The following is a 22,763-nucleotide window of genomic DNA, read 5'->3' on the forward strand; positions in this document are numbered from 1 at the left end:
ATGTGAGGTTTCATCCAGGTTTTGCTAAGCACAGTGTTTTGTTTTTTTTTTTTTTCTTCAGTGGCATGTAACTTGGCATGATTGACATTTCCCAGAGGCAGAGAATTTGTCCTGTGAGGGATCATATCATATATAAAGGCAACCCCCTGTACTTAAGTATATAGACACTGTTTTGGATACTCCATATTCTGCTTAAGGACTGGGAGTTAAACATTCTGAAATATTTTAGAAAGTCAGTTTGAGGAGGCACCCTAGTATTAAACAGTTCAGATTCCATCTGAAGTGTTATAGGTCTCATGAAATATGAGTAAATGAAAGGAGTCTTGTAAATGCTGAATGTTGAATAAATGTAGGCAAACAGCCAAACAAACGAATAGCTTTCTATATTAGTTTTAACTGTACTTGCCTGAAAATAAGAACATGAAAAGTCTGTGTGCTTGCAGAGTTAGAAATTAATTTTACATTTTTATTACTAATACTTGAAGATTACATGAAAATAAACGCACCAACAGTTCACATAATCTAGTCTTGCCAAATAAGAGAAAACAAGTGATGTGAGAAACTGCTGTGGGATGCAGTTCTTCATAACAAACATCTTAAGATTGTGATTTTTTTTCTAATATAGAAGTAAAGTATCTACAAGATAGCTTCACTAATCTATAGCTATTTTTTAGCTATGCGCTATATTTACATAAATCTTTTTTTTTTAAACTGTTCAGATACCTATTTGGATGTTATTTGCAAGGTTAACATACCTTGAAAAAGTATAGCGTGTATGTGACAGCACACTGCTGTCTTAAAATCAGCATTACCTGGTTCACAAGCAGTTTGGCTAACATTAGTGTGCCGGCTAACATTAGTGTGCCGGCTAACTGAAGCAGCAACAAGAACTGTTAATCTTCTAAAAGTTCACAAGCATGAATCAAGTCTTAAATGTTTTAGTTATACCACACATTCCTGTGTATATATTGCAGCAGACAGCAAAACTTCTAGCTATGCCTCTCAGGCTTTAGCATATTTCTATTTGTATGCATCTGTGAAATTTTAACAGTAGTGGTCCATATGAAAATGGATATCTTAATTCACTTACCAGATGTGTTCATATAACGGTGCATGAAGTTTGCCCAGAACCTGTCTGATGAGCTTAAACTGTCAGCTTGGTTATCTTGCACAAAAGATTTTTGCTTTTTCAGTTACTGCAATCTAAAGTTACAACATGCTAACTTCATTGTTTTAGGTTTGTATTTGAAATTAGTCTGATAAAGGGGAAAAATATCTCATGATTTTAAAACTGTGTATCTGATTGGAAGACACTGAAATCCCTTAGTATCAACTTTCTTTAAAAAGAATTTTCCCTGTATTAAAGAAAAAAATCAGAACTGTTGTCTGTTTCTCTGCTTCCTTTGATTACATAGTAGATGTCAACATATACCTGAAACAGTGCATGTTAAGTACAAGTTGTCTTTCACTTTCTTTGTAGGTCTCCCAGGTTGCAGAGTATGAAGAGGAGGCACATATAGTGTTTGCAATGTTGGATGCAGTTGATGGCAAAACAGATGATGCTTTGTTAGCATTTGAAGCTATTAAGAATGTGGTTTCATATTGGAATCTTGCCTTGGTAACTTTATAAATTGCATTACTCTAATAATGCTTTATTTTCTTCAGTTGTGTTCTGACTCATCCTACTTAATTATAACTGCATCCTGTTGCTAGATCTTCCAAAGAAAGGCAGAAGAAATTGAGAATGATGCCATGTCGCCAGAAGAACAAGAAGAACACAAAAGCTATCTTCTTAGAAGCAGGAATTATCTGATACAGATCATTGATGAAAGCCTCTTAGATACCTCAGTAACAGAGAAGGTAAGTAGTTTCTGCTTAAAAGTTGTTCCAAGAGATGCACTGTCTTAGGCTACTGTTTCAAAGTTAAATTGTTTGCATTCATGTCAATGTTTTTGAACTACAGGAGGAAAAAGAAAACACTTATTTTTAGATCAGGCCTTGCTTTAGGTAAAGTTAAACTAAATTTCTTCTCTTAAGGCAAGTAACCTGCTTCCAAACACGTAAGTGGGCTGATAAACTTGGGGAAATAGACTTTAATCTGTAACATACTAAATCAGGTGGTATTCTGACTTTACTCTGTAGATGACAGCAGCCGTATAAGCAAATAGCTTTTGCCACTGTCTTTTTACACAGCTTGATAATTTCCAAAAAGAATTAATAAAACATGTGTGAGTTATTTTTACATTAATCTTAACAGATTTAAGTTTTTACTGAAGGAAAAAAAAAAGCTATTTACATAATGAAAGCATTGTGAATTGTTCAACCAGAGTTCAGATTGTAGTCTCTTCTGCACTAAGGAAGAATTGTAACCATGACTTGTGGTTCAAATAATTTTCTAGCTGCCAGTGTCTATAGAAACTGTTAAGGAAATGCTGGATACAGTGATCCAGGAACTTGGAGAGAATGGTGAAGAGGGAAGTTCGGCCTTCAGAAGTGATCTGTCACGAGCTGTAGATTCAGAGATCAAACATTCCACTCCATCACCAACCAAGTTCTCGCTATCACCAACTAAAAGCTATAAGGTATATCAGCCAACTAATATTTCAAATAAGTGTTATGTTAGATTAAAAAGTCACAAGTTTCAACTAACTTTTTTTTTTCTTTTCCAGTTTTCTCCTAAAACACCCCCTCGGTGGGCAGAAGATCAAAAATCTATACTTCAAATGATCTGTCAGCAAGTAGAAGCTTTAAAGGTGAATAATTGTTTGTCACAATAGTCATTGAAAAACTGTTGGTCTTTTTGTTACAATAGGAACTTTGTGATACTAGTATCAGCTACCTTTTCGTTGCTAGACTACCGTTTAAATCAGTGGAATTATCTTCTGTAAGCAGTCTGTAAATTGTGTTGCCTAAAAACTGATTCGAGTTCTTATCCCTTTGGTTCTGAATTTTTACTTCGGCTTTAGAACAGTCTTAGTATTTCATATTGCACGAGCAGATCTTGGATTATTCCAGCAGCTACCTCTTGATTTGCAGAGCTTGAATGTCTTTTTTAGTAGACTGCTGCTTATGGTTTCTTGACAAATATATATGAAATACACAATTATCCTATTTTAATTGGAGTGCTTGTCTTCTCAGAATGAGATGCAAGAAATGAAACTTAACAATTCCAACTCAAATGTACCATCTCATCGATGGCCTTCCGAAAGCTTTGGAACAGATACAATGTCAGATAGTTATCAGAGAGCGCAAAATCTTCATGAAGCCCCATTAACAGGTAAGTTGTTGCTGAATTTTTATTTAAAACTAACTTTCAAATGTGTTAATCGGTTTAGATACTGCAGAAATGTTTTAATAGTTCTCAGTTAAAAATTTAATTGTGATTGATTAGGAGTTCAAAAAACAAAAGCTGCATATAAACTGTTTTCTTGCGCTTCCTTTTAGTTGCTACCACTGGCCCATCTGTTTATTATAGCCAGTCACCTGCCTATAACTCTCAATATCTTCTCAGAACAGCTGCAACCAATGTAACACCAACAAAGGTGAGGACAAGTTTCTCTTAAACTACTTTCAGTGACCTAATAAAATCTACTACTTTCAACTCTATGTAGTTGGATGTAATTGCAATTCTTTAAATAATATTTATTAAACTTGGAGACTGCTAGGGATAAATGGTGATTGATTTTTCAGCCTAAACTTTGAGATATAAGGTTTGGGAGGAACAACCAACAAAATGTCTGTAATGTGTTAATAGATGTCCCCTGTAAGGTATGTGTGGTAGCACTTAATACTTTTTCTCAAAGTAGTGTTGAAGAAGAGAATGAGGGTTTTGAGTTTGTTTTATAAATAAATAAATCCATGCATCTCTTAACTCCCCCCTGCTTCAGTGCTTGTTCATATGCTCTTCAAGGCTTAAACTAAAAATTAAACACATGCTGCTTTTAAGAGTACATATTTATATTGTAGGGGATCTAGCACAATATGACCTTGCCCTCTGTATGTTTACCATAATAAAGTAAGTAATTGTGGATTTTTTGTTCCGTTTTGTTCTTAAGGCTCCTGTCTATAGCATGAACCGACTCACACCTCAGCAACACATATATGCTTATCAACAACCAATGCATACACCACCTCTGCAAAACACTTCTGCTTGTATGTTTTCTCAAGAAATATATGGCACCTCCTTGCGTTTTGATTCTCCTGCTACTGGACTCATTTCTCCTCGTGGGGGTGATGATTACTACAACTACAGTGTTCCACAGGCAAGCACAAATCCACCATTGCCTGAACCAGGCTATTTTACAAAGCCCTCAATTGCACCTCCAACTTTAAAGCCTGCAGAATCAAAAGTGATAGAATTTGGGAAATCTAAATTTGGACAGCCAGTAACAGCAGAAGGAGCAAAACCCTCTCTGCCAACACCAGCGCAGTCAAGTCAGTCAGCAACTTTTAAATTCAACACCAACTTCAAGTCTAATGATGGAGACTTCACCTTTTCTTCTCCTCAGGTTGCAACACAGCCTGGTAATGCAGCTTTTAACAGCAGTGAAAGCCTCTTGGGTCTTCTGACATCTGATAAACCTTTACAAGATGATAGGTACGTGGAACAAAAGACAGTTCATGATCATGCAACTAGTCAAAGAAATGTCTTCAATTTTGGCAATAAACATATTCCAGGCATCTCTTTCACAGAAAGCATGGGACAAAATGCACACAAAAACTTGGTTTTTGAAAAGAGTGATATGTTTAGTTTCCAGGAACCAGGCAAGCCAGCATTTGGTACTCCAAATTCAGATTTGGCCAATAGAAGTCATGAAACAGAGGGAGGAAGCACTCATGGTGGTGATGAGGATGATGATGGTCCTCATTTTGATCCTGTGGTGCCACTCCCTGACAAGATTGAGGTAAAGACAGGTGAAGAAGATGAAGAAGAATTCTTCTGCAACAGAGCCAAGCTCTTCCGTTTTGATGCAGAATCTAAAGAATGGAAAGAAAGGGGTATAGGGAATGTGAAAATATTGAGGCATAAAGTATCTGGCAAATTTCGTCTCTTAATGAGACGGGACCAAGTATTGAAAATCTGTGCAAATCACTACATAAATACTGATATGAAATTAGCCCCAAATGCTGGGTCAGACAAGTCATTTGTATGGCATGCGTTAGATTATGCAGATGAGATGCCAAAACCTGAGCAGCTTGCAATTCGATTTAAAACACCAGAGGAAGCAATGGTTTTCAAAAATAAATTTGAAGAGACACAGAATATTCTAAGGACCTCAGGATCAAATGTTGACACTTCTGTGACTCAGACTAGTGGGACTGCAAGAGAAACAACAAATCAGGACATCAGGGAGTCTAGCAGATTGGTTTCTGGGACCCTGAACTTTGGATTTCAGTTGCCAAAAGATGGGGCGAGTAGTGAACCTGACAGCAAAGGCAGCTTTACAACTGCATCAACAGTGTCTGCCCCTGCCACTCTTTCCTTTGGAAAGGATGCCCCACCAACCTATTCTGCTGGGTTTGAACAGTCTACGCTGAAGAAGAAGGATCAATGGGTATGTAAAATATGCTTAGTTCCAAATGAAGCAACTGTGAAGAATTGTGTATCATGCCAAACTCCAAGTCCAGATATCAAGGAAATACATGGCACCCCATTAGCTGAATCTGCTGCAAGTTTCAAAGCCAGTGGTGACACTGTGCAGGACAAATTTGCTTCTGCTTTTGCTAAAAAGGAAGGCCAATGGGACTGCAACATCTGTTTAGAAAGGAATAAGCCCACTGCGTCTAAATGTGTTGCCTGTGAGAATCCAAGCAAAAATAACGCAACAGTATCGACTCAACAAAAATCCTTTAAATTTGGTCAAGGAGATGCTCCAAAGGCTATTCAAAATGACTTGGGAGCTGCGTTTTCTAAAAAGGAAGGTCAGTGGGACTGCACTGTGTGTCTAGTCCGAAATGAAGCTAATGATGTAAACTGTTGTGCTTGTCAGAATCCTAACTCTCAAAGTCAACCAAATGTGCCTACACCAGCTGTTCAGGCATCCCCTGCTCCCAGGGTTGGTTCCATTGCTGATGCAAGTAAGCCACAGAAGAATGGATTTGAAGGACTTTTTACTAAAAAGGAAGGGCAATGGGATTGTAATACTTGTTTGGTAAGAAATGAAAGCTCTTCTCCAGCCTGTGTAGCTTGCCAAGCACCAAATCCATCTGGTAAGCCTGCTGGTGATGCTCCATCAACTACTACTTCTGGCTTTAAAAGCAAATTATCTGAACCTGCTGGAGGACAGTTAGGAACAGGTTTTAAGTGTGATTTCTTAGAAAAAAGCTTTAAGTTTGGTCATGCAGAGCAAGGCAAGACACCATCATTTACTTTTCAGATTCCTTCCAATAGTGAAGCTAAGACTGCAAAGGAAGGATTTAGCTTTTCAATGCCAGTGCCTGCAAGTGGATTTAAATTTGGCATACAGGAGTCCAGTAAAAATACCAGTAAGAAAGATGATCCATCCAAGGAGTGTGCAACTGGCTTCTTAAAAAGCATTGATGAAAAAGACAAAAAGGAGCTGCCTCCAGATAGTGGAACTAGCATCCAACCTCAAGAAACGGCAAACAAGGAGAGAGGTGACTTTGTTTTTGGGCAAAATAGCAGCACTTTCACTTTTGCTGAGCTTGCAAAAAATACTCCTGGGGAAGGGTTTCAATTTGGCAAAAAAGACCCTGATTTCAAAGGCTTTTCACGTGCAGGTGAAAAGCTGTTTTCTACACAGACTGCTAAAATGGATCACAAAGCAAGCACCTCTGACCTTGGTGAGAAGGATGATGATGTGTATAAGACAGAGGACAGTGATGATATCCATTTTGAACCTATAGTTCAGATGCCTGAAAAAATAGAGCCATTTACAGGAGAGGAAGATGAGAAGATGCTATACTCGCAAAGAGTAAAGCTATTCAGGTTTGATCCAGAAACAAGCCAGTGGAAAGAACGAGGGGTGGGCAACTTGAAGATTCTTAAAAATGAAGTTAATGGCAAAGTGAGAATATTAATGCGACGTGAGCAGGTACTGAAGGTGTGTGCAAATCACTGGATAACAACTACAATGAACTTGAAACCACTGTCTGGCTCAGACAAAGCATGGATGTGGATGGCCAGTGACTTCTCTGATGGTGATGCAAAGCTGGAGCAGCTGGCAGCAAAATTCAAGACACCAGAGCAGGCTGAGGAGTTCAAAGAGAAGTTTGAAGAATGTCAGAGGTTGCTACTAGATATACCACTGCAGACACCACATAAACTTGTTGATACAGGTAGGACAGCTCAACTTATACAGAAAGCAGAAGAAATGAAGAGTGGGTTGAAAGATCTCAAAACATTTCTGACAGATGATAAAACTAAGCTGACAGAAGAAGAAAATGCAAACTCTGTTTCTGCCAGCAGTGCTTCTGATCTAATTATAAAGCCGCATGCTGAAAGTACTGGACCTACTCTGGAATGGGATAACTATGATTTGCGTGAAGAAGCGTTGGATGACAGTGTAAGTAGCTCTGTATATGCATCGCCTCTTGCAAGTAGCCCTGTAAGGAAAAATCTGTTTAGATTTGGAGAGTCTACCACAGGTTTTAACTTCAGTTTCAAATCTGCCTTGAGTCCCTCCAAATCTCCTGCCAGACAGAACCAGAGCAGAACATCTGTAGGCACAGATGAAGATTCTGATGTTACTCAAGAAGAGGAAAGAGATGGGCAGTACTTTGAACCTGTGGTGCCTCTGCCTGACCTTGTGGAAGTGACCAGTGGTGAGGAAAATGAGCAAGTTGTCTTCAGTCACAGAGCTAAACTCTACAGATATGACAAAGATGCTAATCAGTGGAAAGAGAGAGGTATTGGGGATATCAAGATATTACAGAACTATGACAACAAACAAGTGCGTATAGTAATGAGAAGGGACCAGGTACTAAAACTCTGTGCCAATCATAGAATAACGCCAGATATGAATATGCAACAAATGAAAGGAACTGATAGAGCATGGGTATGGACTGCATGTGACTTTGCAGATGGGGAAAGGAAGGTAGAGCTTCTAGCTGTGCGGTTCAAACTGCAAGATGTTGCAGACTCATTTAAGCAAATTTTTGATGAAGCAAAGCATGCCCAAGAGAGAGATACGCTGATAACGCCTCTTTCCTCCCGTGCCAATACACCTAAAGAATCTCCATGTGGTAAAATTGCTGTAGCTGTACTAGAAGAAACTACTAGAGAAAGAACTGACCTCAGCCATGATGATGATACTTCCGATGCAACTGTAGAGGCCTCAGAGGTGTCAAGCACTTCTGAAACACCAACAAAAACAGTGGTTTCTCCTCCAAAGTTTGTATTTGGCTCAGAGTCTGTCAAGAGTATTTTCAGTAATGAAAAGTCAAAGACATTCACATTTGGAAACACTTCAGCTACTGGTTCCCTCTTTGGCTTCAGCTTTAATCCTCCAAAAAAAAGTGAAGACAATATTTCAGTGTCTCAGAACACAGCGCAGAAAGAACCGGAGGTAGCTGAACCACTGAAAAGCCATAGTGCTCATCAAAAGCTGCTAGACAGCAAGGCAGACAACTTGGCTACTTCAACACAGGATGGACCCTCTAACTTCTCATTTAGAATTCTGGAAAAAGGTGAGTGTTAAATTAACCATTGAATGATTCAACTATGCAACTTATTAAGCAGTTTTGTTCTACTGCAACTCTTTTGCATTTTTGCTGTCTCAGTAATATATAGGTACTCAATATTTTAATGCAAATACTCATTACCTTTTGCAGTTTCTCAAGAGTTTCAACTCAAGTGCATTTTAAGTCATAATTATTGCATATAAGCAAGCAAACCACCATAACAGTGTGCTGCAGGATGCAGTATGATTTATTAGTGAGAAACAGAAGATTTCAGGTAGAAACTACAAGTGAAGTGCACTATATGAATTTCAGCCTTAAGTGCTTAAAGAAGCAGCTGTGGATTCATTTTCTTGGGTTTAAATACGTAGTCAGATTGATACTATTCATGAGTGGACCTTGCTTTAAATGGTATAATGTGCGAACAGCATATCTGTGCTTCACCTGAAATTTGAGTAATCCCCCTCATTGAATGGGTGGGTATTCTGATACTACGCTTGGTATGTTCAAGTCTCAAGTCATTGACCTCTGCAACTTCAGAGGTGTAACTTAACTCACACCGGATGTTGGGCTCTTTTCTTAGCCTGAAGAGATCAAAAGAGATCATGTGATTACATCCTCAGTTGCGCAGTCTGACTCTGTCCAAATGATGTGCTTGCAGAAGTTGTGGCTACTACATGACCACTGTAATGTGCTGTAATGTGTGAAGAATGTGATTTACTAGCATTTCAATGGTAGAGTACTTCTTACTGAAGTCTTCATGATGTGTTACTTATCAGTGCAGGACTGTTTAACGAGGTGATCATTTTTAATTTAGATATTAGACTCAGAATTATCAAGTCAAATTGTCTGTGTATTAACTCTAGCATAATAAAGTGAGATGTCAAAAAATGATAGATGCAGTTTATTCAAATGAGTTAGATAAGCTTACATAGAGCTAGCAGATTAAATTTTCTGCTGTGATCTGTAACTGTGGAATGCTTCCAGAACATAGGTAAGTGTGTTCTACCCCTTTCAAATTCCAAGTAAACACTTATATCCACACAATTTATTTTCTAGGATTTAATTTTAGTCTTTTTAAGTCTAATCCAATGGCCTTTTGGACAACCACACCTTCCTTGCAACCTGATAGCAAAGGTATTTACAGACTGCACTGAATGTGTGATAAAATGACTCTTTACCAGGCATGGACAGTAACTCAACTGTGGTAAAGCAGTTGGCTCAGTAATCCTTACAATTAACATGCATGCTGGAAAAGAGTACTTGAAATTGTGTCTGACTTGTGCATTTGTCTATTAAGAGAATGTCTCTAGCCTTTAATATGTGAGTTAGCACAATTGATGGCCTTGTTTAAGCTTACAGCTTGTTTGCCTTATTTTCTGTGGATATTTAAAGATCTTGTCCTTGCACTTGTCCTTCGCAGTTTTACTGAATATGCACACTGGATCTCTAAAATTCCCCTTTTCTAAGGAGACTAAATGCTACTGCTGTTATCTTAAAGAGTACATCTCTGAACATCTGAGGTCTTCCATTTCAATGAAGTATGCTTGAACATCTCAAGACACAGGTTATCCAGGAAACACCTTGATGCATTTAACCTCTGTGGGAAATGTTTAGTTCCATTTCCTCATTATCAATCTGCTAACCTTTGTTCCTTTTAAAAACAGAGCACAAAGATGAGAAAGCCAATTCTTTAGCTGCTGCTTTGCTATGAGACTATGTAACATGAGCTCCACCTTAGTTAGTCAGAGGGCTTTTGCTGAGTAACCAACTTGTTTGCATTTGGAACCTGTAAATATAATCAAACTATAAGCAGTAATAGTTTTATGATATTATGAGACATTATGAACAGTGCTTCTTGTAAGTGTACTTGCTGTAAGCATGCTCAATTTATGTAGTAAACCTAAACAGCAATTTCGTTTTCAAAACCAAGTTTCTATTATAGTCTGCACAAGTCAGGTGATTCTTCTAACAGTGGTGTCTTACATCATTAAAAATGTCATTCCAAATACTATTTCCCAACTTAGTATTTCTAGATAATCTACTTGTATTAGACACTGAACTCCTATTCATCTTCTGTGTACTTGATCTAAATTCAGATGTTCTGTATTTTAAGCATCCCTGACTTCTGGTGATTTTAATTTAGTCATCTTACATGAACTTTATACAGTTTGGTTTTATTTCAATCATTGTGAATGCCCATACTGTGAAGTGAAACATTAATTCAGTTTTGGGGGAAAGGGCTAATGCATAGATGCAATAAAAATGTTGCTATCTCAAATAGACCAAGTTTTTTTTAATACAGAAAAAGTAAAAAATCATATTCCTTTTTGATACTTGATTGTTCTTTATTCTTCTCTGATAATTGGGATATGGTTAACACTTTGTTATGTAGTTAAAGTTGGTAATTATCTTCTAATATACCAACTGTCTTCAGTTTAGCTTTTGATTGCTTTGTTTTGAGCCAAAAGTGACTTGCTAGCAAATGACTTTGAGAAGTCCTTTCTAAATTAGCTTTTCAAGTCCACCCCACGCAAATAACTTAAGCTTTTTGGGAATGTCTTTCAGGGAGCAATTTCTGAATTTTGCAAGGGCAGCCTTCACGAGAAATTCTAACCTCAAACAGTAGTTCTGCACCTCCATGCAAAACAACTTAGGTTTTTTTAGGTCAAGTCATTAGCTTAGAGGTGTTTTGCAAGTCTGATTCTAAATCATGTCAATTGCATGTTACTGTATGAATTGCATGCATTAAAAACAATACACTAGTGAAAAGAATAGTTGCGCATGGTATTCTCTTAATTGTATTCCTCCCATATACTTTTTTTTTTGTGCTGAGTGGAAAGTTCTATTATCTTAAAACCAACAGTCTTTAAGAACAGATTGTACGTATGCATGGCTCTTTGTTTTCTTGGCTACCTCTGAAGATATAACTAAGCTTATTGCAGTGCTTTTGAATAAGAAAAGGTTGAGGAGGATGGGTAGAAACTGACTTAACTGAACGAGTGTTTGGGCTTTAACCCCGACTTCTTGTTTAGTCTTAATATTGTTAGGCAAATACATGCTGTAATCTTTTTGTTGCTGAGGTCTTTTCAGACTTTGCATGTGGGTGTTTGGAACAATAGGATATTAGTTTAGTATTTAGATCAACTTGGAGAACTTTCTCTACCTATGGATTAATCTGAACTGACTTTAATTTTTTTTTTTTTAATTCAGCTGCTTGCATAAAGTCTACTTAAACAGATTGCATGAGGATGTTTTATGAGTGCTGTCTGTCAAATATGCTGAATTATATCCTGTGGTGTTGCCAGGGTCTTCTGGCTAGCCTTAAACAGCTCAGATTAAAGGAAGCTCATAGTGCTACCATCTCTCTCATTTATTTTGCAAGAACTGCTTTTTGTTGAGGCTATATGTTGCAAATTCTTTAATACTCAAGAAAGTTAATTTTGACAAAACCTAAATGTCTGTAAGACTAAATACTCCATGCTTAAACCTCTGTGGTGAACCTGATGCAAATTTATTCAGCCTGAGAAACTTGCTTAACTAATCTGAATGAATAAAGCATATGTCAGCATATAGGATACCTTATCTAAATCTCTGAAGTATAATCTTTCATAAAATTGTACTAGATTATGCCACTAGTTCTTAAATCAGCTATGATGGATAAGATTTTTGCCTGAGGTCCTGAGAAAATACGTGGAAACATCTGTAGCCTGTTGTGATGATGTGAATTTGGAAATCTGCTGTTCAAGAATTTTATCCTGCGTTTACCTTATACAGGCTCAGAAGAGCTATTGAGATCTCAAAGTGAGCAAAAAGGCTGTAGAAGACTGTGCTAGCGATGACTTTGAGCTACTCCAATTTCTCTAATATCTAAAAGCCTGAAAAGATTAATTTCTAATCAAAGGGAGAATCAATCAACTGGGACAAAGGTGGGGGAGGGAACACTTAAAATTCTGTTAAAACTGAGAACTAGTACTTCACTTTTAACATGGCTTTGATCTTACTCTACCAAAAGGTATTGGTGGAAAATTACTTAAAAAAAAAAAAAAAAAGTATTAGTGTGCCAGATTTCAGAGAACCAAGGGGCATGTCTGTAAACATTAAACTTACTTTCTGTCCTCACTTCCTTTTGCAATAGTGAACATCAAGCTACCTGAACAGGAAAGTTGGAAATGTTCCTCAGAAACTGAATAGTAGCCTGGTTCCCACTGGCTACTCTGTGCCACAATTTACTGTTCTTTTCACTAGAAAATACTTACTGAGCTCTTGAGAGCCCCTTTAAAATTCTGCTGACTAATTTGACTCAAACCTGTACTGGAGTATGTAAACATGATCTGACTTACTGAAGCAGTCAAACTGTTTTTAACAACAGCTGGTGCATGAGTAATGCTTATGGGGTAATTTTTATGAATAGCTACCCAATTGGTCTTAAACCTGTAACACCCCCCCCCCAATTACCTCTCTTCAAACAAAACCCTGTACCATACGTATTCTTTAAACTGATACATCCTTCCTTTTTGCTTCCATTTTCTCATAATAATGACAAATTTTTATATTTCCAAATCTGTCTTGAGCCTGTAGTCTGCTTGTTTTTATAGCCCATATGCTGTTCTGCAATTTGCTCTAGGCTGTGCTTTCACCTTTAACTCTTTCTGTAACTACATTTGATTATGTACTGTTTTCTTCAGTGCAAGTGGGACGGATGACTTCATGTTGAAGGAGACAGCAGAAAATGCTGTTTAATAGAATTGATAGTGGTGTTTGTCATGCTGGAAAAGCTAGTTAAATAGGCTGAAAATATTTGTTGCTTCAACAAGATGGAATTAAACTGCTTTAACTTGTATAACCACTAGAAATTTCAGCAACAGCTATTATGGCAATAAGTGGAGAGTAGTTAGTAAAAAGCTGAGATTTCCCACAGATTATCTGAAATAAGTCCTATTCAGTTGCTGTTTGATATCTTCTGAAACTTAAAGTAATTATAATTCAATAGTACATGTTGCTGTAAACAATGTCAGGTTTTCTTTTATCAGACTTAGGCCTGAATTTTGCCTGTTCATCTCTGCAGATGACACCTCAATGTCTCTTCTCATAGTCCTATTTTATTTGGATGAAAGGACTTAAGTAATCCTCCTAGCAATATAAAGATGCGGCCTTGTTTCCAGTCCGAGACCCTTTAAAGGGAATAACACAGGATGTAGTTTGATATGCAGATTAGAGTTCTACTATGCTCTGTCTTAGCGTTCTGTGACTTTGATTTTTGTTTCTTGTGGATGACTATAAAATATGTAAGCTCCGAAGGTGTTTTTATAACTGCTTTAGAATAAATTCACCTATGTAATAATGGCAGTGTAGGGTTAATGTTATTGCCTGTTCTGAAATTATTTGGTTTTAATGCTTGTTCAATTTTTGTAAAAGCTGAGAAGAAGAAAGCGTCAGAAGATGATTTTCCATCTGATGAGGTTATACTTGTTTATGAGTTAACACCTACCGCTGAGCAGAGAGCTCTGGCTGACTTTCTTAAGCTACCTTCAACATTTTTTTGTTATAAGAATAAGCCTGGATACGTGAGCGAGGAGGACGATGGTAAGAAGTGACAAAATTGATCTTTGTGTTGCCTTATTGTGCGTGGTGGGAGGGGGTATAATGCTATTATAAATAGACACTTTAATATTTTTTGGACTGATGGGGAATAACATTACTGTCATCTTTCTTAAGTCCAAAGATGTACACTCAAGTCTTCAACACTCAGAATGGCTAAAGGGAATGACTAAAGGGAATTTGTTATATATTGGCTCCTTTGGGGTGTTGACGCTCATATTGCCAGTGTAGCTGGTTAGGCAAGGCTAATAAATCAGATGTTTGAGATGATTCTTATTTGAACAAGACACCCCTATAAGTCTTTTTTAGAGTCAAATATGAGGCACTTTTTCAATACTTTTCTTTCTAATTTAATATGTAAAGTTATCAAAAAGGAACATGCCCAACTTTCCTAATTGCTAGATAAACTTTTTTAAAGCAACTTTCTGAATTCCTGACGTTAAAACTGGAAATAGTTTTGCACCACATCTTATTCTGTGTAACTAAATTACTCTTAACATCTTCAGCAGCAAATGTTAAATGGAAATACTTCCAAAGCATTGTATCCTACAGGAAATGGGAGAGGACTATCCCCCTTCCACAAATATTCAACAAGCTTGCCAATTTTTATATAGTAGTATGTTCTGTCTCCCTTCCCCATTTTGTTTCATAGTTCTCTTGATAAAATGACTTGGTTCTAAACAAAGAATATTTTCTATGCCACCCAATCATAAAAACCTAGGCTGAGAAAAGTATTCAGTGGTATGTTAAAGCAGAATAGGAAATGAAAACATACTTGTTGAACTGTGGAACTCTTAAAACATAAACAAGAATCATGGGTGCTTGTTAGGCTTGTGAGATTGATGGGCTTAACAGATTTGATAGTACCTAGAGGGTGCCTGTCAACTTACTTGTTTCCTGTATTTAAGATGAAGACTATGAAACTGCTGTTAAGAAACTTAATGGAAGACTCTATCCCAGTGATCCAGAAGAGAAAGGAAAACTGCAAGATCCTGCAAAAGGTATGTCTGAAAACACAATAGTCAGAATTTCTTATACTGAAACTTAGCTATAAGTCTTGGGCTTTGAGGTTAACTTGATGTTTCTCTGGATAGTTTTTAGACACACTAATATTGGAAGCAGAAAAGTTTCTACTAAAAATGTAACTTTGAGCTCAGTATGTTGCACTGTTACTCTAGCAATAACTGGTACCTGAATAAGAAAGCTGTGTTTTGGAGGGCCTCTCAACGAGAACATCAAACTGTCTTGCTACCTTGAGACTTCTGGCTGGCTTCTGAATATGTAAAGCCAAGCTTTGCAAGATGCTTTCAAACATGTAAAACGGGGCCTCTAAAGTAGTTGATGTCTACAGCTGTGAATATCTCCAATAGTCAGTAGGCTTATGTTAAGCATATGAGTTAGTATTATTAAAAATAGATGTAATGAGAACTGTATCCAGTGTTTTTATAGTAACAGTGCAACTACAGAAGATCAGATTTGCTTCTCTCATGCTTGGGTTTACTTTGGCTATTCTTCAAACTTCAGTGTTGCATAACAAAGTCTGGATAGATATTTTTATAAATGGAATTTCTTCTTGAGGATATGTGCTTTTACATACTAGAAAGATTGCTCATATTTCTGCTTCCCTCAATATACAAACCTGGATGGAAGCTAGTAATAGTACTTGCAGATTGAGCTCTTCATCACTGCATGAAAGTATCCTGATGGCAATAGAAAACAAGTGTTAACTGAGATTTTCCAATTCTAGTCACCCTGAGTGAAGTTAAATAAGCTAGTTTTCACTTCTGGTATTTAAATAACAGTGCTATTTGAAAAGTTGTTGAAGTCTTACTTTAAGATGTTCTTGGTATCATTAGGTTATGTATAATGTAGGTGCCAAAAATTATTTCGGTATCTAACTGCTTTACCAGCTATTTTCCACTAATTCTTATTCTTTGCAGTAGGCATCACAGGAGAAAGTGAATTGGAGAATGAAAGAGAATGTGTTATTGTTTGGGAAAAGAAACCAACTCCTGAGGAAAAGGCTAAAGCAGAAGCTCTGCAGCTTCCTTCAACCTTTTTCTGTGGTGTTAGCAGCGATACTGAGGATGACAGTCCAGAAGACTTTCAGACAGAAGTTAAAATTCAAGAAATGAAAGTATGAACTAAATCTTTATTAAAATTTTTGTTGTTAAATTTGTACATTTGCTTGTCATACGTGTGTGTACTTTTCACCTTGTGGGGACTGAAATATCTGGTAGGGAAGAACTGTGTGACTGATGGCTGTGCAGCAAGTCTTTGGCAAAGCTGGAACTGAAGCTCAGATTTTAAGTTTCTCAGGGAGAGAGAGAGGAGGTACAGCTTGCTTCATCAAGTATAAACTGCTTTGGCTAGTAAAATCCCTCCCAGCATGTTTATGTGAGAGTTATTGCTTTCAGAAAGAGTAATAGTTTGGGCTTTTTGAAAGTGTGCTACTGCAAGGGCCCTGTCAAGTTAATGTCCGATGTGTGCCAAGTGTAATGAAAGCAACTTCAGTAACGAAGCTTTTAATGATTGTTCTTGGTTTTCTCCAGCTGTTCTCTTCTCCTAACTTTATTTTCTGTAAACTGAAGAGGCTGTTTTATTGTATATGGTATAGGCCCATAATCTCTGGTTGTTTCCAAATTGAATCCACCTGAATTTCAACAGATCTTTAGTTGCCACCTGTGTTTTCACTAGGCAATATAGTTGCATGGACACAGCTTTTTTTCCTCAAAGGTTTCCCCAAAATATTGGATAAATGAGGTAGCTAGTGATTCTGAAAAACTGGGAACGCTACAGGAAAATGGGAGTCTTTTGAGAACTTAAAGAATCACCATCATGGTTTTTCAGACTCCCATCTTACTTCAGTATTCCTGTTGTAGTTGAATGAATAAATTGGCAGCAACAGAGAATAGCTTGGTATATTCTTTTGGGTGGTTTTGTTGTTGTTGTTCGTTTGTTTTTAAAGACTATTCTTAGTCTCCTGAGGAGGTGGTTCAAATACTAAGCTCTTCTAGCTTATTTGCTGATTACTTTGCTTTTTATGAATTTCAGGAGAATGAGGTTACAAGCTCAACTGACTTAGCCTGTACCTATAAGGAGGAAATATCTACTCCATCAACCAGTGAGGCAGCAGTACTTGTCCAGTCAGCTGCTAAACATGAAGAACCAGATTCCACCGCAGAAACTGTGCAAGTATCACAGACTTTATCAGGAACTGATGACAAACCTGTAGATTTATCAACTAAAAAAGAAAGTGATTCAGACTGCACAGACTCAACACAAGGTAAAGTCAAGAGGTGGTTCTGTTTTCTTTTTTGGGGGGGGGGAGGTAGGAGCTTAAGTATGCATTTTGTAGATAAATTAATCTAGTATAGCTATTTTAGTGAACGGAAGTAGTATCACTACTGAATTAGAAGCATGAGTGCCTATCTAGTACAAAAAGTAAAACTGAATGGGAACAAAAACGCATATATACATCAAATTCTAGTGCATTCTCAAATAACACTACCACAGAGGATTGCTACTTCCCATTGTACAGTTTATACACTGTGTACTTTCTTTCATTTATTTAAGGTTAAATGCCACATTTATACCACGTGTAGTTCTGTACAGAATAGTGTGCTGAGACTAACTCTCAGATTCTCTTGAGCCCCCCCCTTTTTTTTTAAACCATGATAAATGACTGTCATTATGATGATAGAGGTACGCAAATCTTAAATTGGCACTTCTTAGAAGGGAAAAATACTGTAGAGACTCTCCAGTTTATTCTTGTGACTACATGACATGAGAAACACTTTCATTAAGAAAGGAAGAAAAACCTTTGACTTTCCCTTCTTCTTTGGTAGAGAACAGAATCATCTCATTTGGTTTCGGCAATGTTTCAGGCTTGTCATTTGCAGATCTGGCTTCCAAAAACTCTGGAGATTTTGCTTTTGGCTCAAAAGGTAAGTTAAACTGTTTCAAGACAGACACTCAGCTTGACTTCTGCTTCATACTTCTTCTTCATACCTTTGTGCACTGAATTTCTGCTGATTGTTAGTAGTTTTGTAAGTTTGTGTAGGGGTTTGTTTTGTTTTGTGTTTGGACAGAAATTTTAAAAGTAAATCTCTTGATCGTAGATAAAAACTTCAAATGGGCGAATACAGGAGCAACTGTATTTGGAGTACAGGCAGCCAACAAAGCAGATGAAGATGAAGGTGGTAGTGATGATGAGGTTGTACATAGTGCTGATATCCACTTTGAGCCAATTGTGTCCTTACCAGAGGTAAGAGGACTTCCAGAGTATCAAAGGACATTAAAATAAGCATATTTGCAAATAAAGCAAGTTTAAAAAAATGTATTTGCTTAACTTTGCTTTCTCTTCTTCATGCTTGTTCTGTGTTTCTTGCACTGCCTATATAGAAACACTTGCTATTTTCAATCCTTAGTACAGCATAACACTTGGCGAGCGTCTGGTGCCCCGGTTAGTGATAAAAACTTCCAAGGTTTTATACCTTGATTCTGTGTTAATGAGCAAACAAATATCTGTTGTAAAAGTTAAACTGATTCATCCTAGCATACTTGAAAAAAGGGGAGGAAAACTGAGTCAGTATTAGTACAACTCGCCTATGGGTTTGTATTGCTGATTTGTTATGGATTCAGTTCTGTCACAGCCATCCCAATTTGAAGTTTTTACTTTAATCTAGGTGAGACAGTTCCAGAATCACTAAGCAATAAAGATGTAGTGCAATTAACCTCACCTGAAGGATGAGGAAACTTTGTTAGTTGATAAGAGAGAGATCTTCAAGAAGTAGGAGAACCTTGAAAACTTAAACGGCAAAGGTAGCATTGTATAACTGTCACTGGGTTTTAACACAGTAGTTCATGTTTTGGTATTAAGCCTTAGGATGCCCAACAGCATTAAAAATATTAGTGAGGTGGTTGCATGAATATAGTTTGACTTCCTATAAAGAATGTGATTATAGATTAGTGCAGTTATTAAAAAAGACCAATAGAGCACAAATACAAAATACTATGTAATGTCCTTTAATTTGAACAGCTAATCTGAGATAGTTTGTAACATGCTTTGAACCCATGCTTTTCTTCAAAAGTTCATATGCCTTTGCTCATCTGTCCTATTATGACTCCCCCTGCCCCCATGCCTTTCCTATTCATCCTTCTCATCTCTTCCCTCCACAAATGCCTGCTTGTTGCTTATTTCTCCACTTCTCTCAAGTCTTTCATATCTGTAGAAGATAGGTTAACTAAAGGATGTTAGAGACCATTAGTATGCATACAGAGAGTTAGGAGGAGATGCAGCTCTTAAGCCTTGGTTTGTTATACTCAATTGATATTTATCCTGTTTGAATGCAAATATCAGGTTCTTTAACCAGTGTTCAAATGGGGTAATACCTGAAATGCCAAGTACTCTATCTTCGCTTGTTAGCATGCACGTCATCAGCAAACTGGAACTTCCCTTGGAAATCTGCTAAAGCACTTGATAGTTTAAAAAAAATCCCCCCCCCCCCCCCAAAACAAACCAAAAACCATGTGCAGCATGGAGAAGAAATATTGCAGTACTAGAATTAATCTCAAACACTAGAATTTGTTGGACTATTAAATTTTCCAAGTGGTGTCTCTAATCTAGCCTTTTCATTTATGTGATGAATATGACTATAGAACTGCATGTACAAAATCACTGGAGGAAGGAAAACATTGGGTAATTTTCTACTGTAATATGTTAGAATAATAATAAACGTGTATTGCTGGTGAGAGTGACTCTGGAAAAGCCCAAGTATTCTCTTCTGCTGCTTTCTAGGTGGAGGTAAAATCTGGAGAAGAAGACGAAGAAATTCTCTTCAAAGAGAGGGCAAAACTTTACAGATGGGACAGAGAAGTTGCTCAGTGGAAGGAGCGTGGTGTTGGAGAGATAAAGATCCTCTTCCACACACAGAAGAAATATTATAGAGTCCTAATGAGAAGGGACCAAGTTCTTAAAGTCTGTGCAAACCATGTTATCACCAAAGCAATGAATTTAGTGTCCTCAGATACATCAAACAATGCTTTAATTTGGACAGCCACGGATTATGCTGGTAAGTTGTTCGGGTGGCTTTTATAGCTCTTTCTAGGTCTTCTGTAGTCTATGTGGTTTTGTTTTGCCCTAGAGATTATATAAGATGAAAGCTATTGCTATTTGACCCTGCTGAATAGAGCAAAAGTAACGTGTTTGGGGATTTGTTTTCAGATGGTGAAGTAAAAGTAGAACAACTTGCAGTCAGATTTAAAAGCCAAGAAATGGCTAATTCCTTCAAGAGAAGATTTGAAGAATGCCAGCTAAATTTATCAGAACTACAGAAAGGACACCTGTCTCTGGCAGCAGGATTGTCAAAGGACACCAACCCTGTTGTGTATTTTGAGGTTTCTGCTGATGATGAACCTTTAGGACACATAACCATGGAGCTGTTTTCAGATATTGTCCCTCGAACTGCTGAAAACTTTAGGGCCCTGTGCACAGGGGAGAAAGGATTTGGATTCAAGAACTCCAGGTTTCACAGAATAGTTACTGACTTTGTTTGTCAGGTAAGCAAAAAAAGATTGGTTTTCTTTGAGAGAATGCAATGCATCTTGACTGACAATGGCACTTCAAAAATCATTTATCACCTGTCCCCCCCCTGCACACACACACTACTTGTCACCAGGATAAACAAAGCATCTGGTCTTTTGATTAGTTACAGCCTCAGTCTGAAGCATGCCCTTTACTACTGATGATTTGTTTAAACTTGTGTGTTTCTGATAAGAAAGCTTTGCTTGCTCATTTAGGGTCTAAGCTAGTTTCAGGGTGTTCCATATCCTATAAGGAGTAGACTTTCTTAAAACAACTGAACTCCTGCACCTTGTGCCCCCTGACCGTAAGTAACCTTTTAACGTCACATGAAAATAATATTAGTTTGCTTTTGCTCAGACTTTTCCCAGGTACAAACAGAGGCTTTTCATTAGAATTGAGGCTTTCCTTTACTATACAATATCCTGTATTGTCACCTTTATACATGTAGTCAAATAAGAAGGAGCCAGATGCCTGCTGCCTTGCAGAAAGGCAAGATACTGCTCATTAGCAGCAGCTGCCATCCTGAACAGACAGTATTTCAAGAGTATCTGCCCAGGAATGTGGTAAAAGCTGCCACCTGCACAGAAACAGGGAATTGTTCATCAGTGGTAGCTTACCCTGGATCAGTTCTGTGCCTGCAGGGACTAAACAAGAACAAGATACTACAGGTCCCGGCTATCAGGGCTAAGTGATGGAAGCAGGTAGTAAGAAAGGCAGGCCTAGAGAAATGGCCACCGTGCAGAGCAGGAAGATAAAATGCTGTGTTTGGAATGAACAAGAGAAGACATCCTGCTGTGTTAGGGTTAAATTTCCCACTCTACTGCTTTAACGCCTACAAGCAAAGTTGTTGAAGCTGGGATACCTTATATCCAAGTAAATACAATACTTGTGAAAATTAAGAATTAATTATACTTCTGTGGTGGGTGTTTTTTGTTTTTTTTAAGAAAAGTCTTTACCTTTGGAAGAGAATATAATTGTGCTATTGGTTGATGTCTAGGGGCTTGTGAGTTAATGTTGTTGGGGGGGGTTGTTTTTGTTTTTCTTTTAGGGAGGTGATATAACTAACCATGATGGATCAGGTGGACGATCGATTTATGGAGGAGACTTTGAAGATGAGAATTTTGAAGTGAAACACACTGGCCCTGGATTGTTGTCAATGGCAAATAGGGGTCGGGATAAAAACAATTCTCAATTCTTCATAACACTTAAAAAAGCAGAACACTTGGACTTCAAACATGTCGTATTTGGGTTTGTGAAAGATGGAATGGATGTCGTGAAAAAAATTGAATCCTTTGGTTCTCCCAAAGGGTTAGTAAGCAGAAGAATTGTCATTACAGACTGTGGGCAAATATAGAATTATTGGTTTGAGTATACAGATGTTCTAGTGGTATAAATCTGTATTTAGATGTTATAGACTATTTCAACTTCTCAAAATGGACACTTCTGATGTATAAATGTAAAATTACAGCTTACAGTTGTTTTTTGTGTTGTAACTGATTTTTTTTTGCATGTTAAATAAAAGTTCAGACACTGGCATATTTCAGGTGTACTTGTGTTATCCTGACATATTTGTATTAAATGTTAAATTTTAAAAATTAAATCTTAGTCTTGTTAAAGTAACTGTTGTGTCTTCACTTCAGTTTGTAGAAAACTTGCCTAATTTGGCTTCCTGCTCATACGTTTCTATTTTTGAATATGGAAATCCTAGGTACTAACTACTGGTTAGTAAACTGTAGGCCTTTGAAAACATTCCTTTTTATTCTGATATGCAAAAAGAAAGCTGAGGCAGCTGGCACATAAATGCTGTTTTTGCTGTTTGAAGTCTGTGAATAGCATTTCAATATCTGAAATCTAGTGAACAGTTCTTATGTGCAGTCTTTAACACAGGATTTCATTGTTGAGATTTGCTAGAGAAATAAAACTTTCAGACTCTCAA

General features: G+C 37.3%; 1 protein-coding gene across 6 annotated transcripts in view; it reads left to right on the forward strand.

The window, feature by feature from the left end:
• The window catches only part of RGPD4 (RANBP2 like and GRIP domain containing 4), a 37,273-nt gene extending 14,510 nt beyond the window's left edge, over positions 1–22,763 (forward strand). For 2 of the 6 annotated variants that reach the window (XM_067295190.1, XM_067295209.1), the window contains exons 14-30: positions 1,481–1,618; positions 1,714–1,860; positions 2,400–2,582; positions 2,670–2,753; positions 3,139–3,277; positions 3,445–3,542; positions 4,056–8,649; positions 9,700–9,777; positions 14,059–14,226; positions 15,150–15,242; positions 16,182–16,378; positions 17,296–17,527; positions 18,090–18,188; positions 18,363–18,508; positions 20,042–20,315; positions 20,468–20,802; positions 21,876–22,763. In XM_067295190.1, coding sequence (XP_067151291.1) covers positions 1,481–1,618; positions 1,714–1,860; positions 2,400–2,582; positions 2,670–2,753; positions 3,139–3,277; positions 3,445–3,542; positions 4,056–8,649; positions 9,700–9,777; positions 14,059–14,226; positions 15,150–15,242; positions 16,182–16,378; positions 17,296–17,527; positions 18,090–18,188; positions 18,363–18,508; positions 20,042–20,315; positions 20,468–20,802; positions 21,876–22,181 — 7,311 coding nt within the window. In that variant the 3' untranslated portion in view covers positions 22,182–22,763. Of the gene's footprint in view, positions 1–1,480; positions 1,619–1,713; positions 1,861–2,399; positions 2,583–2,669; positions 2,754–3,138; positions 3,278–3,444; positions 3,543–4,055; positions 8,650–9,699; positions 9,778–10,063; positions 10,954–14,058; positions 14,227–15,149; positions 15,243–16,181; positions 16,379–17,295; positions 17,528–18,089; positions 18,189–18,362; positions 18,509–20,041; positions 20,316–20,467; positions 20,803–21,875 lie in introns of those variants that run through there. The other 4 variants (XM_067295196.1, XM_067295201.1, XM_067295216.1 and 1 more) reach the window with 4 other exon arrangements.

This window comes from Apteryx mantelli, chromosome 1 (assembly GCF_036417845.1).
Source record: "Apteryx mantelli isolate bAptMan1 chromosome 1, bAptMan1.hap1, whole genome shotgun sequence".
Classification (NCBI taxonomy): Eukaryota; Metazoa; Chordata; class Aves; order Apterygiformes; family Apterygidae; genus Apteryx; species Apteryx mantelli.